The sequence below is a fragment of the Xenopus laevis genome, chromosome 1S (genome assembly GCF_017654675.1).
Source record: "Xenopus laevis strain J_2021 chromosome 1S, Xenopus_laevis_v10.1, whole genome shotgun sequence".
In the NCBI taxonomy this organism is placed as follows: Eukaryota; Metazoa; Chordata; class Amphibia; order Anura; family Pipidae; genus Xenopus; species Xenopus laevis.
In genome coordinates, this window is record NC_054372.1 from 89,164,109 (window position 1) to 89,182,505 (window position 18,397).

Here is an 18,397-nt window from a genome sequence, read left to right on the forward strand (position 1 = left end):
GACATGCAATACAGCAGGACCCAAAAACAGTGGCATGTGCTCTGCATAGAGACAGGCCAGATCTGTAGATCTGCATTTTGCATGCACCTCGTGTCTCCAAGCAAAAAAAAAAAAATAGGCCAATATTCATCACAACAAAAAGGCAGAAAACTTCTATTCCTGAAAGATCCAATCAGTAAGAAAAAAAAAACAGCATTGATTAGTCTTGAGTTGTAGTATTTTTCTTTTAAAACTAGAAATTGAAGATACAAAAATGCTGGGTTATGTCAATCGAGGTGTATTCAGCTTGCCCATGACCTTCTCCTGCAGGCAAATGTTTAAGTTGATTCATTATTTATTGCTTTTATATTTCAAATATAGGCATTTACTGTATATGCCTTGTTGGTTTTAATCTCTCCTCTCTCCTTAGTCTTTGGTTCAGTCACGGAAGGCTGGGATTACTTCTGCTCTTGCTTCAAGCACCTTAAACAATGAAGAGCTAGTAAGTACATGAATAATATGCCACACATTGAAGCTAAGTAAAGCTAACGCTAAAGAACAGTAATGACATTAATTTGTCTAACTTTCAGAAAAACCATGTTTTTAAAAAGACCCTGCAAGCTTTGATATACCCAATATCCAGCACTACTCCTCACAACTTTGAAGTTTGGACTGCCACAACTCCTACCTATTGTTATGAATGTGAAGGGCTTCTGTGGGGAATTGCTCGTCAGGGCATGCGTTGCACAGAGTGTGGTGTCAAGTGTCATGAGAAATGTCAGGACCTGCTAAATGCAGATTGTCTTCAAAGTAAGAACTATGATGTAAATTGTACCAATTGTAGCTGTGCATGCTGTTGTTTTACTGATTTGCATGCTTCTTTAAAGGAGAAGGAAAGGCATGTTATACTTGGGGGTGCCAAAAGTTAGGCACCCCAAAGTAATTGAGTTTACTTACCTGATACCCCAGGCCAGTACTCCTATTTAGTAGAGCGAAAAGCCGAACTTTAACGACAGAGCTGGCTACTTCGTTCTACTGCACATGCGTCTGCCCTGGAAAATTTGAAGAAAGAAGAAGCAGGAAGATGATCGATCTGTGGTGCTCACTGGTATAACCCTGGGCTGGTGCAGTTTTCTGCTGATAGGAGCACCCGCCCAGGGTTGTCAGGTAAGTAAATACAATACAATCTAACTTTTGGCACCCCCAAGCAAAAATGCCTTTCCTTCTCCTTTAAGTGATTGGTTCCTATCCATTTCCTGATATATTCCATTTCATTCCATTTTCCATTTCCTAACCTATATAAAATTAAGACATGTGACTAGAACTATAGCAAACTTTGGACCTTTTATAAGACTGCCCTCTGTTTACATCAAGTAAATGACAGTATCACATATATTACAACTGTGTCTAACATAGACAAATATGTGTGTCAATTGTCAACCATAACACTAAAATTGGACACACATATACTGTACATAATCATCTATAAATCTACAAACAATTATATATTTTGGAATGACACCAAAATCATCAGTATTCCCCAAGCGTACAGTGCTACGTAATATGTTGGCGCTATATAAATACATGTTAATAATAAAATAATAATAAAAGTGCCACCTGTCCCATATTATTATATACACGGTATTCTGTATACGTTTAACCAGAGCTCTAACAGCAGTAGAAAATTATTATTTAAAATTAAATATGATAAACCTTATAGATCAAGGGGCTTTTCCCTGCCAATAAATGAAAAAACTGTCAATCTTCTCAAAGAGATATTACATTAACTGGACAGACCATAGGCTGAAGCCTTCAGTATTTTAACACAAGATAGTCCAAGTGTGTGAATGAGGCTCAGACAAAATATAATACAAGTATCCAAATTTGAGAGAACTTGGAGAATCTACTTAAAATTGCTGGGCTTCATTAAACTTGTTCAGTACAGGCAAGTGTGTTTTCAGTATAGCTAAATGATATAAAATTATTCACTAAAACAATCATGATTAATGCCCACCTCAGGAGCAGCAGAGAAGAGCTCGAAACATGGCGCAGAAGACCGGACTCAGAATATTATTATGGTCTTGAAGGATCGTATGAAGATCCGGGAGAGGAACAAGCCAGAAATATTTGAGCTGATTCAGGAAGTATTTGGAGTATTAAAGGCCACACATGCTCAGCAGATAAAGGCTGTGAAACAGAGTGTGCTGGATGGGACCTCCAAATGGTCAGCAAAGATTAGCATAACTGGTAAGTGTTAAGAGCTGGTATTATGATGGTTGATACAAAGAGGAGGAGCTATATATGTACAGGGGGGAATGAAGTAGATGCCTACAGTATACATCGAGTATAGGAAACAAAAGAGGTAGAAGGAAATCATAGAAGTGTATCATATGTATATTATTTTATATTTTACATTGTGCTGTTATTGTTTTTTTTCAGTTGTATGTGCACAGGGTCTACAGGCCAAAGATAAGACAGGCTCCAGTGACCCATATGTTACTGTTCAAGTTGGGAAAACCAAGAAAAGAACCAAAACAATCTATGGAAACCTTAATCCTGTCTGGGAAGAGAATTTTCACTTGTGCGTGTTGTGGGGATTGGTGAGACTTGGGGAGGAATATTATTGTATTGGTTCCCACTAAAATTAATGCTAATGGATTCAAGATTTTATCTTAGAGTGTGTCATACAGGGTTGGACTGGGCCTGGCTGGGTCCCGGCCCTCATAGAACCCAGCCAACCCAGGCCCACACCCCTACCTGCACAGCCCATTTAATGGATTGCTGTAAGGAGGCGAATATTATGCGATGCCTGGATGCACATGCTTGCTCGGGGGTGGGAGGTGTGTACCTCAAGCTGGGGGGGGCATCAAGTTGCAGCCCCAGTGGGCCATTGCGGCACCAGTCCAACACTGATGTTATATGAAGAGAATGTAAAAAGTTCTATTAAGGGGATGATATGATTATTTTATTATCTTTCTCAGCGAATGTCACAACTCTTCAGACCGTATTAAAGTTCGTGTGTGGGATGAAGATGATGATATTAAATCTCGTGTGAAGCAAAGATTTAAAAGGGAATCAGATGACTTCCTCGGGCAAACAATTATTGAGGTCCGGACACTTAGCGGAGAGATGGATGTGTGGTATAACTTGGGTAGGTTAAAAAAATCTTAATCAGCCAGTTTATGTTGCTCAGACTCTAAAAGACTGAGCAGTCATTACAGAAACCCTGAGTGAGTTCAGGAAAAAAACCTTGTTAGTTGAGGTATTCTTCCCCTAGCAGGTTTTCTTGAATAAGAAAAAGTTCAGCATCGAAAGGCTCAAGCACTCATAAATGGCCCCCCTTTCTTCATTTTCACATATGCTTTCTTTCTAGATAAGCGAACGGATAAATCTGCTGTCTCTGGGGCCATCCGCCTTCATATAAGTGTGGAAATAAAGGGAGAGGAAAAGGTGGCTCCATATCATGTACAATACACATGTCTACATGAGGTAAGTCGTTAGAAGAACACTAGATCAGGTTTCTAGACCTACCCAGTATGCAGTTTTCCACAAAAACTGGCTATTAAAGAAGGATCTTAATTCAACAAAAGAAAGATCTTGTTTTGTGTATAGGGATGTAGCGAACGGCGGAAAAAATGTTCGCGAACTTGCGTCAAAAATGCGAACGGTTCGCGAACGTCGCGAACCCCATAGACTTCAATGGGAAGACGAATTTTAAAAGCTGGCCAGAAAAATGATTTTAAAGTTGTTTAAAGGGTGCAACGACCTGGACAGTGGCATGCCAGAGGGGGATCAAGGGCAAAAATGTATCTGAAAAATACATTGTTGACACAGCGCTGCGTTTTGTGCTGTAAAGGGCAGAAATCACACTACGTCACTCAGGTGATGTTTCTGGACACGGAATGTGAAAAAGCTCACACAGCTAGGTGGCACTTGGTTAAAGACTGGGCAAACAATGCCTGCAAGGGCAACGTATACAGTAGTGGGTACAGAATATATTATTGCTGCTGTAAAAACATCACTCAGGTGATGTTTACGGACACGGAATTATTATTGTTATTTAGACAGAATGTGAAAAAGCTCACACAGCTAGGTGGCACTTGCATACCTCCCAACTGTCCCTCTTTTGACCACTCAACCCCCTGTCCCTCTTTTGTACTGGAAAGTCCCTCTTTTCTCTGAACTGAACAGCCAGAAAAAAAACAGTTTCTAACTTAATTAGCTTTTGGCAGAGAGCTCAGAACAGCTAACAGGTGCAAATAAGATACTTTGTAACAATTTTGACTCTGGTTGGTGCTGGTAGTGGTGAACTACTAGGAGGAGCAGCACACCAGTCCCTCTTTTCTCTGAACTGAACAGCCAGGAAAAAAAAACAGTTTCTAACTTAATTAGCTTTTGGCAGAGAGCTCAGAACAGCTTACAGGTGCAAATAAAATACTTTGTAACAATTTTGACTCTGGTTGGTGCTGGTAGTGGTGAACTACTAGGAGGAGCAGCACACCAGTCCCTCTTTTCTCTGAACTGAACAGCCAGAAAAAAAACAGTTTCTAACTTAATTAGCTTTTGGCAGAGAGCTCAGAACAGCTAACAGGTGCAAATAAGATATTTGTAACAATTTTGACTCTGGTTGGTGCTGGTAGTGGTGAACTACTAGGAGGAGCAGCACACCAGTCCCACTCCCCAACACAGCTAGACTAATAGCACTGGGCTCTTACAGTAGCAAAGTAAAAAAAACAAAAAAGAAAATAAAATCAGTCCTTACAAGGACTATTGGGTTACAGGCAGCAGTCAGCAGATGAGAGATCAGCAGCAGGACAGCTGCCCACAGCAGCTACATACAGAGCACTGTAGTAGAAGGTAGATTACTAGCCAGCAAAGCTACCTAACCTAAAATGTCCCTCAAATCCCTGCAGAGTTCTGTCCCTACAATACAGAGCAGTATCAAGTAGATTACTAGCCAGCAAAGTTACTATCAACTGTCCCTCAAATCACTCAACAGCTCTCTCCCTACACTAGCTCTTCCAAGCACACACAGGCAGAATGAAAAAACGCTGCAGGGCTTCAGTTTATATATGGAAGGGGAGTGGTCCAGGGGGTGTGGGGGTGGTCCAGGAGGGAGAGCTTCCTGATTGGCTGCCATGTATCTGCTGGTCTGGGGTGAGAGGTCAAAAATAAGCGCCAGCTAAGGCGAACATTCGGCGGACGCGAACAGTCGATGTTCGCGCGAATTAGTTCGCGGGCGAACAGTCCGCGACATCCCTATTTGTGTATACTCAAAGCAGTGGAATGCCATACAATGATCAAAATGTTATCTCTATCTTATTTCACACTATATTTTTCTCAGAATCTGTTCCATTACCTGACGGATGTGCAGAATAATGGTGTTGTCAAGATCCCAGATGCAAAAGGAGACGACGCCTGGAAAGTTTATTTTGATGAGACAGCCCAAGAAATTGTGGATGAATTTGCAATGAGATATGGAGTGGAGTCCATATACCAGGCCATGACGTGAGGAACAGTGGAAACTGAATTTAAGGGAGTCAATAGTATAGGAATTAAAGGGCAAAAATACACCTGTGTTCAACATCAACAAAATAAATATGCCTTGTGTTGAAAATGTAACCTTCTTTAAATTTTAAAAATTGATTTTTGTTATAAACAATATGACTAGCACATGCAATTACAACAATGCTGAACAGAGGTGTATATGCATCATTTTAAACTTGAAGTTTCAAAGTTGGGCTAAATATCTTAATATCTTCTAGGTATGGTACTTTACAAACTCTGGAATTAAAACATAGGGGATACATCTGGAAAGATTTCTTTAAAACTGGGTCTAAAATTAAAAATATGTTTCTCACAATTTCACAAATTGTTGGAGGTTTTTTTTTGTCTCTAATGGTTTTCCTCTGTTTTTATTTAGGCATTTCGCCTGCCTTTCATCTAAATACATGTGTCCTGGAGTACCAGCTGTAATGAGTACCCTCCTTGCCAACATTAATGCTTACTATGCACACACAACTGCATCAACTAATAATGTGTCTGCCTCAGACCGATTCTCTGCTTCAAACTTTGGGGTAAGCTCAATTCTAGACGTCTGAAGTAAATAAGCAGCAATGTGTTCTGTATATCATAGCACCACTTATCTTTACTCTTGTGTTGATTCATAATGCTTTATAATGATGCTGAGCTGGCAAAGATACTGATTAAACATTTAATTTGTATTTTATTTAACAGAAGGAGAGATTCGTTAAGCTGCTTGACCAGTTGCACAACTCTTTGCGCATTGACCTGTCCATGTACCGGGTAAGGAAAAAAAGGAGTAAAAAACAGGAGTTCACAAAGCAATAGTCTGTCCCACTGCATGGATGCAGTAAATAAGCATGTAATGTACATGCCTTCTAGTTGTTGCACTGTATTAATTTCTGGGTAGCTAGTTCAGGAGCTTAGAAGTTTAGATTACTCCTATATTGCTGTCTACTTGTGTTTTGTAGAACAACTTCCCTGCCAGCAGCCCTGAGAGACTCCAAGATCTCAAGTCTACTGTAGATTTACTAACAAGCATTACGTTCTTCCGGATGAAGGTGAGAGTCATAGAGACTGTGGAAATGTTTCAAAAAGGGGCAGCAGGCACAGTAGAATGTGGTATGTGTAATTTCTCAAATCAGCTTAGGGTAACAATAAGCTATAACTTTCGCTGCTAGGAATTGCTCAGTTATATATCTATCATCACAAGAAAAAGGCTTAAAGGGGTTAAGTTAACTTTAAACATGATGTAGGGAGCAATATTCTGAGACAAATTGCATTTGGTTTTCATTTTTCATTATTTGTGTTTTTTGAGTTATTAGGCTTTTTATTCAGCAGTTTCCAATTCCAGCAGTCTGGTTACTAGGGCCCAAATTACCATAGCAACCGTCCATTGATTTACCTAAAAGACTTGAGGGCCTGAATAGAAAGATGAGTAATAAAAAATAGCAAAAAAATTGTCTTATGGAGCATTTGTTTTTTTAGATGGGGTCAGTGACCCCCATTAGAAAGCTAGAAATAGTCAGAAAAAGGAGGCAAATAATTAAAAAAACTATAGAAACTAAATACTGAAGACCAATTGAAAAGCTGCTTAGAATTGGCGATTCTAAAAGTTATTTAAAGGTGAATCACCCCTTTAAAGAGATACCGTCATCAGAAAATAACCCTTTTTATTATCTATCATAACATTGTCTTTAAATGCTATTTATAATTTTGCCATAAAAGTATTTGCCTGATGATTTTACATTACCTTTCTTACCCCCATGTTCCTCTAAGGGGGCTGCCATATTTGTGCAGCAGTAGTCTGTTAGCATTAGAAACTTTAACTGACAGGTTACGAAGGAATAGTCAGGTTGGCAAAACAGTCAGGTTTAACTTCCAGTGACAATTACTTTCAAAACTATTAGCAAAAAGTGACCTCTAGGTAACTTTTAATGTAGATTAATATTTTGAAATAAAAATTTTTTGTGTCAGTATCACTTTAAGGCTGGTCTGCTACCAGAATGAATTTGCAAATATTTAAGTTGTCTTTCTCATGCTTACTACTCCTACTTTTCTTAAGTTTTCAGACATATTTCTTTTCACTCATTAATCCATTGTCTATTTCATTCCATACAGGTGCAAGAGCTACAGAGCCCGCCACGAGCCAGCCAGGTGGTTAAGGATTGTGTGAAGGCATGTCTGAACTCAACCTATGAATATATCTTTAACAACTGCCATGAACTTTATAGTCGGGAATATCAAAGTGACCCTGTAAGTCGTACATTTTTTTACTATGTAAATGTTTATTATTACTTTTATTTTCTTCAGAAAATGTAGACTAAAACTCGACGCATATGTGTTTTCAAATTCCAGCAAATGTGTTTATCTCTGTTTTGTATTGAAGGAAATATGTATTAACCCTTTAAGTGTCATCAGAATTTTGCATTTCATTTGCACTCAACTCCAGGCGGTTTTTGAAAATTTTGTGCCCTGTCCCCAGGGTATCCCCTGGGGGAAATATTTACCTAGTAAAAATATATATTGTTTTTTTTTCAAGACAACCTGAGCTTTCTAAATCTACCTGAGTTTTGTCACTTCTGTAACAAAATATAAGCTTCTGAATACTGAGATATATATATATATATATATATATATATATATATATATATATATATATATATATATATAAAAACAAGGGAAAGTTGTACTCACCACTAATTTTTAAAACCATTAGGCGGGGGTGCAATGAGGCTGTGACCACAAAATACATATAGACAAATACAAGAGTCCTCTGCACTCAACCCATTATCAATATATTTAAGACAGAGACATTTTGTGCATACTGCTACTGAAAAATGCCTTACCCTTTAAACAAAACAGGGATTGTTTGTCCATATATTGCAATATATTTAAGCTGGCCAACTACGTCAAAGTCATCCCATATCTGGCCAGTCTTATGTTCAATTTTCATCTGATTCATTAAGAATTCTATTGCTTCATTATACATTTTACAAAGGGACTAAGTTTTACCTGCAACTTACTAGCTGCTTTCAAAGTAAAACCCCAAACTTGGTTGCCCTTTTATTAGACACCAGTGGGATCACCTGACTATAGCTGGGAGGGGTGGGAGCTACAACATGGAGCTGGTCACTTCTCCTGTATAACTATAACAAACAAGGGAAAGTTGTGCTCACCACTAATTTTTAATGGTTTTAAAAATTAGTGGTGAGCACAACTTTCCCTTGTTTCCCTTTGGTGTGCTGTTAGCATTAATTATTATTAATTATGTAAGTGCTACTGTTGATAATATTCATATCTTGGTCTTACTTTCCCCGGCAGGCTAAAAAAGGGGAGGTACCCCCAGAAGAACAGGGGCCAAGTATCAAGAACCTAGATTTTTGGTCCAAACTAATAACATTGATTGTGTCTATCATAGAGGAAGATAAGAACTCATATACACCTTGTCTAAACCAGTGAGTATTTTTGTTGATTAGTTGGTACACAGAGTTTAAGAAATACAGAATGGCCAAAACAGAGGAATAACCTAAATTCTTAATGCCATTTTTAGTTTTGATTTATTTTCATACACACATCTTTGTTATTTGTATCACTCTATCGTAGGTTTCCTCAGGAGCTTAACGTTGGTAAGATTAGCGCTGAGGTCATGTGGAGTCTCTTTGCTCAAGACATGAAATATGCCATGGAAGGTAACTAACCTCTGAGAGCTGCAATAGCCATTTTATTTTTACATCACCCTTGTTTTAATTTTTTCCTTGTTTCATGTTTGGAACTGGTCAGCTCAATTTTAAAGTGGCATGCATATAGATAATGGGTTGCACTCACCTGTCTTCTTTTGTATAGAACATGACAAACACCGCCTGTGTAAGAGTGCTGACTACATGAACTTGCATTTCAAGGTCAAGTGGCTGTACAATGAATATGTAACTGAGCTACCATATTTTAAGAGCAAGGTTCCAGAATATCCTGCGTGAGTGACCTCTTTGTGTTGCAAACTAACTTGGAACAACTTTTGATTTTTTTTTGTAGATAAATTAATAATGGGTTAAATGAAACAAAGATTTTACAGGAGAATCCCATAATGGCCTTTCCTTTTTTTGTATCTTACAGTTGGTTTGAGCCTTTTGTAATTCAGTGGCTGGATGAGAATGAAGAGGTCTCTAGGGATTTCCTGCATGGAGCTCTTGAGAGAGATAAAAAGGATGGGGTAAGGCCATAACATTTAATCACCAGTATATTATTTTCTCTCATTTCAGATATGTATTTGTGATTTTATTAAACAAAGAAGCATCCATTGAGTCTCCTTCTCAATTTAAAGAGAAAGAGGAGCATTTACTTTTTTAGTATTTTAGTCTTTTCCTTGTGGCTTTAAAAAGTTGATTGAGGCTCAGAAGACAGAAGGAAATTTGTTTGACTATAATAGTTGTACAATTTTGTACCTTTCAAATGTCCACCTTAAAAATATTTAAGGTTTAAGAAAGATTAACGTACTTTAGTTTATTTAAATTTATTTCCAGGAGATTTATATTTACATGCATTATTTATTCCAGAGTTATAAAGTAAAAAAAAATGTTTTTCACTAGATTTTCTACATCTATGAAATTAAAGTTTCCCCGCCTTATGGTTTTTATGCACCAGCCTTAGAAAGGCATTTCATAAATATGTATTAAATATAAAGTTGTTCCTTTAATCTCTTACAGTTCCAGCAGACCTCTGAACATGCCCTGTTCTCCTGCTCTGTAGTAGATGTATTCTCACAGCTTAACCAGAGCTTTGAGATCATTAAGAAGTTGGAGTGTCCAGACCCACAAATTGTGGGGCATTACATGCGCAGATTTGCCAAGGTATTGTGTCCTTAAATCACCTTGTCTTATGCATTCCAATCGTTATGGTACTATTTTGGTTCATTTATCTAGCAACAAAAAATTTTTAAAGATCCACACCATAGATTAGAAGTAATCTACAGCGTGCGGAAAATAAGATCTTTAAAAATGTTTTGTTGTTGCAACTAATTATATCTATCTTACGCACCGCCGTACATGGCTTTGTAAGCTTCTATAATTCTAAATAGTAGTGTGCGCTACCGACACATATACAAGTTCATTTATCTAACACAAATTTTTGTACAGCATAAGTTATTGATTCAGCAATTGTAGTTACTAAGGAAGCTAGAAATACAGCCTCATTTTTCCAAAACTGTATAGACCATAAAGAAATTTGCAGAATAAGAGATACAGGTTTTTTACATTCTTGATGCATTTAAATTCCTGTGAACTAACATTTATAGTATTGTGCAGATAGATTACAAAAAGGCTTGTAGATTCTCAGGGACCATGCTATATAGTTCCCAGAAAGTTATCTTGATATTTATTTCCAATAACACACAATTTTTTCATTCTTTTATCATTTTTCTCTGCAGACGATCGGTAATATCCTGCTGCAGTATGCTGAAATTATTTCCAAAGACTTTGCATCTCATTGCTCCAAAGAGAAAAAAGAGGAGAAAGTGGTACTTTAATAATATATATAATTAAAATATAAATAATGTTAAACCTTGTTTTACTATGACAATAAATGGGTAAGGTTAAAAAGGGAGTAGTCACAAAGTACGTGCTACACACACCCTTATGTGTCACTAGATTTTGCTTTGAAAATCTGTAAACCTTACTATTTAGGTTAATGATTGTGTTACTAATAATAATCTCTTGTTTCCCATGTACCATAGTAAACATCTCACAAAAGACAACAGGATAAGCTTTATTCTCATTTACATCTGTGAAGGAACTTGCCTGTGTGGCTTTGCTATTTCTTTAATAATTTCCTTTTTCATACAATATTTCCTTTGTCATACAAAGGAAATTTCATCAATAAAACATCATATATGATATTAGGCCTAAATGTAAATCCACAAGTTAAAACTTTCATTAAATATGCCCTGTATTCTTATGTATTCTCCAGCCCTGTATTCTTATGAACAACATCCAACAACTTCGAGTGCAACTGGAAAAAATGTTCGAAGCAATGGGTGGAAAGGATGTAAGTTTTTTCTGTATTGCTTCATTTTTCTACTTTCTATTTTGAGACAGTGACAAAAAACAGATTTGGTTAAATTGTTGGGGAAAAGGCCTATGGCTTGAAGTGTTTCTCTGCTGGCATAACACCACTCTGTGCCACCTAAATACACATGGGGAGGCACATTTATCAAGGGTCGAATTTCCCATTCATGTGCGTTTTTTAAACTCCCATAAATTCAAATTTTATTAATAAAATGGAATTATTGAAACTCGGACGAATTTAAACTACCCGAAAACTTGAATCAAATTCAATTCAAATTCGATCAAACTCGATTCATGTTTTTTCTCCGGAAAAAACTTGAATGTCAGGAAGGCTGCAAACATCCCTGGACCTCTCCCATTGACTAAACAGTAATTTTGGCAGGTTTTAGGTGGCGATAGTCGAATTTGAATTCTTAAAGGGAAAAAGTATGATAAATCTTGAAAATCTAATTTGAATTTTCAATTTCGACCCTTAAAGGAAAACTTTACCCCCAAAATAAAAAACTTAAGCAACAGATAGTTTATATCATATTAAGAGACATATTAATGAATCTTACCAAACTGGAATATATATTTAAGTAAATATTGCCCTTTTAAATCTTTTGCCTTGAACCACCATTTCGTGATGGTCTCTGGGCTGCCTCAGAGATCACCGGACCATTAATAATGCAACTCTAACTGTAACAGGACAAGTGTGGAAGCAAAAGACAGAACTCTTTTTAATTGGCTCGTGTGACCTAACATGTATGGTATGTTTGTGTGCACCGTGAATTCTACGATACCAGGGGTGGTCCTGATTTTTTAAATTGGCAAAAAGTATATTATTATGAAAATGGTTTATTAAATGAAGCAGGGTTTTACACCTGAGTTGTTTTATGCAATATCTTTTTATAGAGAGCTACTTTGTTCAGGGGGGTATAGTTTTCCTTTAATAAATCTGCCCCTTAGGGTATGTGGATAATGTGCCTTCTGCACACATTTCATATGATTTTTAGACATAATTTTAATACTGTTTTGTTTTCCCCCCAATTTATTTGCTAATGTGTGTCCAGTTGGATGCAGAAACCAGTGAAATTCTGAAAGAACTGCAGGTGAAACTCAACAATGTTCTAGATGAGCTAAGCAGAGTGTTTACCACCAGGTAAGTGAGGCATAGCTATTTTAAATTTAAGTAAAACAACATTTCATTTTACTACAGTTAGAAGGAAATAGGAGTGTCAATATTTGCTCCTAGTGACAATGAGGAATAGTTTATTACAGAACACAACTTCTTATTTAGGGTATTATTTATCTAAGGTCGAATTTTAGAGTAATGTGAATTTTTTTAAAACTCTAATAAATTTGATTTTATTCATAATCCGAATGGTATGTTATTTATGAAAACATTTGAATGAATATCCTGACCCAAAAACTGGAATCAAACTCAAATCCTGTTTTCTTCTGAAAAAAAAGCAACTTTTGTGTGTCAAATTTTTTTGATGCACAACATTTTTTTTGATGCACTACAATTTTTTTTCCTACCATTAGATTCTATGGGGCATCATTTTCGAGGCAGAACTTGGCAAACATTTGGCACATCACTACTATTAACATCAAGGGGCAGATTTATCAAGGGTCGAATTTCGAAGTTGGAAATATCGAAGTCGAAGTTTTTTTTCATCGAATTTGGCCATTTGTGGTCGAAGTAAAATTGTTCGATCAAACGATTCAATCCTTCGAATCGATTCAAAGGAATTCAGTGATTTTCTACGATTTTCTTCGACTTCAAAAAACTTAGAAAACTGCTCCAGAAGGTCCCCATAGGCTAACATAGCACTTCAGCAGGTTTAATTTGGCAAAGTATTGAAGTCGAAGTTTTTTTTAAAGAGACAGTACTTTGATTATCGAATGGTCGAATATTCAAACTATTTTACTTCAAATCGAAGTCGAAGTCGTAGTATCCTATTCGATGGTTGAAGTATCCAAAAAATTACTTCGAATTGTTTTACTTCGAAAATTCCCTCGAATTCACTTCGACCCTTGATAAATCTGCCCCTAATAGTACAAGGGACCTCTGCCATTAGGTGGAGAATAGCCGAATTAGAACTGTTTTTTTGGGTTGAGGTGTGTTAAATCTCACATTCGAATTCAAATTAATTTGTGAGTTTTGACCCAAAAAATCAAAAATTTACCATTCAAATTATTATTATTCAAGTTATTATTTAGGGGCAGATTTACTAAGGTTTGAATGTAAAATTCAAATTTTTGACCTAAGGAATTTTTTTTTGTTATAGTTTTCAGCAACAAATCGAGGAATGTGTGAAGCAGATGGGTGACATCCTGAGCCAGGTGAAAGGAACCGGAAATGTACCAGCCAGTAACTGCAGCAGTGTGGCTCAGGATGCAGATAATGTGTTGCAGCCTATCCTGGATCCTCTGGACAGCAAGTAAGGTCCCAGAGGTGGATTGAAACCTCGATTAAATAAAAACAGACTCTGAAGAAAAAATCACTGTTTGTACCAGCATTTACTGCTTTTCCGTCCAGCCCGATCGACGAGCCGACCGATATTCAAGTCTTCTGCTGATATCAGTCGGCTTGTTTCCCACCAAACACTCACCAAATAAAGTACGAAAAATTGTTTCGTATGATGATATCTGTGCGTCTATGGCCACCTTTAGAAAGAGATATTTGATATATGTATAGAAAGAGAGCATACGAAGATGTTTTAAGATTTATTGTTGTGAGCAGCAAGGAGGATTGGGAGAAAATATTCACATAAACACATAACTACCAATAATGCAAACATGTGTATCTTATTCACCAATATATTTTAAAGGGAGACTGTCATGGGAAAACATGTTTTTTCAATATGCATCAGTGTTGTTCCAGCAGACTTCTGCACTGAAATACATTTTTCAAAAGAGGAAACTTTTTTTTTATATTTAATTTTGAAATCTGACATGGGGCTAGACATATTGTCAGTTTCCCAGTTGCCCCAAGTCATGTTACTTGTGCTCTCATAAACTTCAATCACACTTTACTGCTGCACTGCAAGTTGGAGTTATATCACCTCCTCTCCCTTCTCCCCTCCCCCCATCATCAGAACAATGGGAAGGTAACCAGATAACAGCTCCCTGGTAGATATAAGAACAACACTCAATAGTAAAAATCCATGTCCCACTGCACCTTCTGTTACATTGAGTAGGAGAAACAATAGCCTGCCTAAAAACAGTTCTGTGCTGGCTCTTTCTGAAAGCACATGACCAGGCAAAATGACCTGAGATGGCTGCCTACAGACAAATATTACAACTAATGTTATACTGTATTGTAGAGTGAATTATTTGCAGTGTAATTTATAAATAATAAACTGCACCATAAAAATCATGACATAATCCCTTTAAACATACATTTATATATGAAAATGAGAAAAAAATTATTACTAAATGTTAAACTACATTGTTTAGTCTATTAATATCTATTTTTTATATCTATTTGTTTTTACAATTTAGCCTGACACTGTTTGCCAAGATCTGTGAAAAGACAGTCCTGAAGCGTGTGCTGAAGGAACTCTGGAAGCTTGTGGTGAATACAATGGAGAAAACTATTGTCCTTCCACCACTGACAGACCAGACAGTGAGTATAATCTGCAGATTTTTTTATTTTGAACTGAGAATATTAATATTCTGCCATTTACTTTTTTAAGGATGTGCAATAGCATTACTGACATATGAATCTTATTAACAGCACCTAGTAAGTAGTGAGAAAATACAGTATCTTCCTGGCAGTATTTTCTAATTTGTAGTCAAGCAGACAGAAAAAGATACTCCACAATTTCCATTTGCCATTTGGCCAGATTTTATAAGTAACTGAGACTGATTGCAAAGAAACCAAGACAGTAATTATCAGGACATATATGGTTGCTATTTAATACCCGAGGTGCCAGGCAAGTGATAATAATTTAGAAAAAGCTCTTGCAAATATTTTCCCCCTCTAATAACTAGTGACTTTATAAATATATTGCCAGCTGGAACTTTGTATATTGAAACTGACTGTACATATTATACTGAAGCAAATGTTATTCTTCCTAAATGAGTGCCTGCTTCACTGCCAAAACTTTAAGTAAACAGTTTAATCTGTAAGAAACATAAAGATATCCAGGTATAGATTTTCTGAATCTAATAAATTTGCGTATTTGTGGGAAAAATCCAGGCAGTCAATTGAAGCTGAAAATTCTTTATTGGGTAATTCTTTATTGAGCACACACTTGATAAAGGGCATAGACCGAAACATGTCGTGTGGAACACTTCCCCAATAAAAAATGTTGCAGCTTCAATTGACTGCCTGGATTTATCCCACAAATACACAAATTTATTCGATTTATCGTTTGGGATACTAACACAGATTAACCCGTGGGATGAACAATACCTTTTTGTTTAAGGTGAGATACAGTTGTACCCATTGAATTGAACTGTATAGATTTTCTGAAAACAGAACAGGGCTGGTTTAAAAACCAACTGTATGTATATTTGTGTGTGTGTGTGTGTGTGTGTATATATATATATATATATATATATATATAGCTACTTGTATACACAGCACTGTACATTTTTACAATACAATTACAATACAAACAGGTAAATGTTTGCAATAGATAAATAGAAATATACAGAGTTATAAAGATTAAGAGGACTATTTATCAAAAGTTGGGGGGGAAATTATTTTCGCTATTCCTCTATTTCACCAGTGAAAGATACATTTTTAGTTATCAGCAAATTTTATTTTATTTTATTATATTATATCATTCCCTAGCATTCTTTCCTAAGTGAGAAGAAAAAATACTATGCTGCAGGAATTTCCTATAGATCTGTATGGGGATTAATTCCCCCCCCCCAAATGAAAAAAATCTTTTGAATTCTAGAACAGTAGTGCAAACTTTTAGACTGTAGGGAAGCTTTAATAAATGTTTTAAAAAAAAACACAGGAAAAATGCAACAATTTACCAAGGAAATATGTCACTAACTACAATATGTTAAAGAGATACTAAAATAAACTTTTTTTATTCTATCATAACATTGTGCTTGCATGCTATTTATAATTTGCCATAAAAATATTTGCCTGATGCTTTTACCTTTCTTACCACCATATTCCTCTATGAGGGGGCTGCCATATTTGTGCAGCAGTTGTCCATCCAGGTTGACATAACAGTCAGGTTTAGGAACTTCTAGTAGCAATTACTTACAAAACCAGAATAATCATCAACAAACTATGTAATAGTTATAAATCTGTACTACTGTTTATAGTCTGTGTAATATTAGTGTGTGCATGCTTTGCATGGTGAATATTTTGTTTCTCTGTATATAAGAATATTTTATGCTAAAAGTCTTTGTAAACACAAAGAATATGTAATAATTGTATATCGAATCAATCATAATGGATGATGAGAATGTGAAAGGTGCAATCAAATCAAAGACAAGCCAGATTTGAATCTATAGCAAAAGCCAACTTTAAGAGAACATTAACTTTTTTAAAGTTATAATATCCTACATTGGCCTTTCTGGTCTTTATTTTATGTTATTTTTTAATTTTACACTTTAGCTTCCAATCTGTTACCTGTTTGCCAAACCATAGAGCTGCAAACATTGTTTAAAAATTAAGAAAGCTCAAAAAAATAAAGTGATGACCAACGGCAAATACCCTAAAATACCTAAAAGCCTATATTAGGGGTGCCCAAAAGGTAGATTGGGATCTACCAGTAGACCTTTAGCTGATGATCAGTAAATTTCAACAAACAGCTGGTCTAAATCACCCTCCTATTCATGCTTTCCATTCAGATATTTATTTTGTTAAGGTTACATGAGAAATAGTTGTTTGTTAAATACAGCAATATACATTTTCTCATAAATCAATATAATGTTTAAATAATATTTTCAATGGGACAGAATGCTAACAATGCGTTTATGGATGTAGATCATAATGGGACAACATCACTAAACGTAGACCTCACATTAGTCAAGTAAGGACACTCCTGGCCTATATCATACTGTTACATTTGGGTGAACTAGCCCTTTAAAGAGCACTTTTCAAGATTTTAGAAGGTTCAGTCAAATGAAATAATAAATAAATAACAAAACATATAACATATGGTACTTTCTTTTAAGAGGTAATACAGTATATAGAAATATTTGTATAAAGCAGATCAATCTTGATTTATATTTTTGTTACAAGCTTTTTTGTAGTTGCATCTGTGCTCTCGAAACCATACAAGGTAATGTTTTAGTATTACAGAGAAAGAGATAGGGGATCCCATAGCTGTATATTCTGACGTCCAATCATTTTAAACCTCTGTACTATAATCCAGGGCCCTTATACAGGCAAACTTGGTTCCAGCATACTATCCCATGTGTTCTAGATTTTTAACTTCAGTTAGTGGTAATTACCGATACACTACAGAAAAAGGTCATGTCTAACAACCATTTTTTTCTGTGAGATTGTTTCATTGGTAAGGGAAACATGGTGGTTGCTTTTTTGGTGCCCCCACTCTGAAGTTCTCGTTCAATAAGCAACTTGATGCTGTCCCTATAAGTGCAATTCAAACTTAGGGCCTATTTAGGCAGGTGGTTTGTCTTATTAAATTTTAGGTGGTATTGGGACCTTGTATTGCCTTGGGGCAAATGTTTAGTTACTTTTGCTTTTGAATATTTTAATCTCACCAAAAACAGCAAAACTTCTAGGATAATAAAATTTTAATTAAATATCACCTTATTACGGATGTAAAGATTTTATGATAAAAAAATCCATCTTTATGCCAAGGAATGTACCCTGGTTTTCTTTGTGTGTTTTATATATTACTTAACAA

General features: G+C 36.1%; 1 protein-coding gene across 12 annotated transcripts in view; it reads left to right on the plus strand.

Annotated features, from left to right (window-relative positions):
* Positions 1-18,397, plus strand: part of LOC108706831 (protein unc-13 homolog A) — a 76,145-nt gene that overhangs the window by 41,127 nt on the left and 16,621 nt on the right. For all 12 annotated transcript variants that reach the window (XM_041579881.1, XM_041579884.1, XM_041579882.1 and 9 more), the window contains 21 exons: positions 410-481; positions 570-789; positions 1,999-2,226; positions 2,419-2,560; positions 2,961-3,130; positions 3,353-3,468; positions 5,324-5,487; positions 5,903-6,056; positions 6,217-6,285; positions 6,474-6,563; positions 7,624-7,758; positions 8,827-8,960; positions 9,109-9,194; positions 9,349-9,475; positions 9,616-9,712; positions 10,206-10,349; positions 10,925-11,014; positions 11,464-11,541; positions 12,614-12,702; positions 13,835-13,987; positions 15,051-15,174. In XM_041579881.1, coding sequence (XP_041435815.1) covers positions 410-481; positions 570-789; positions 1,999-2,226; positions 2,419-2,560; positions 2,961-3,130; positions 3,353-3,468; positions 5,324-5,487; positions 5,903-6,056; positions 6,217-6,285; positions 6,474-6,563; positions 7,624-7,758; positions 8,827-8,960; positions 9,109-9,194; positions 9,349-9,475; positions 9,616-9,712; positions 10,206-10,349; positions 10,925-11,014; positions 11,464-11,541; positions 12,614-12,702; positions 13,835-13,987; positions 15,051-15,174 — 2,682 coding nt within the window. The remainder of the gene's footprint in view (positions 1-409; positions 482-569; positions 790-1,998; positions 2,227-2,418; positions 2,561-2,960; positions 3,131-3,352; positions 3,469-5,323; positions 5,488-5,902; positions 6,057-6,216; positions 6,286-6,473; positions 6,564-7,623; positions 7,759-8,826; positions 8,961-9,108; positions 9,195-9,348; positions 9,476-9,615; positions 9,713-10,205; positions 10,350-10,924; positions 11,015-11,463; positions 11,542-12,613; positions 12,703-13,834; positions 13,988-15,050; positions 15,175-18,397) is intronic.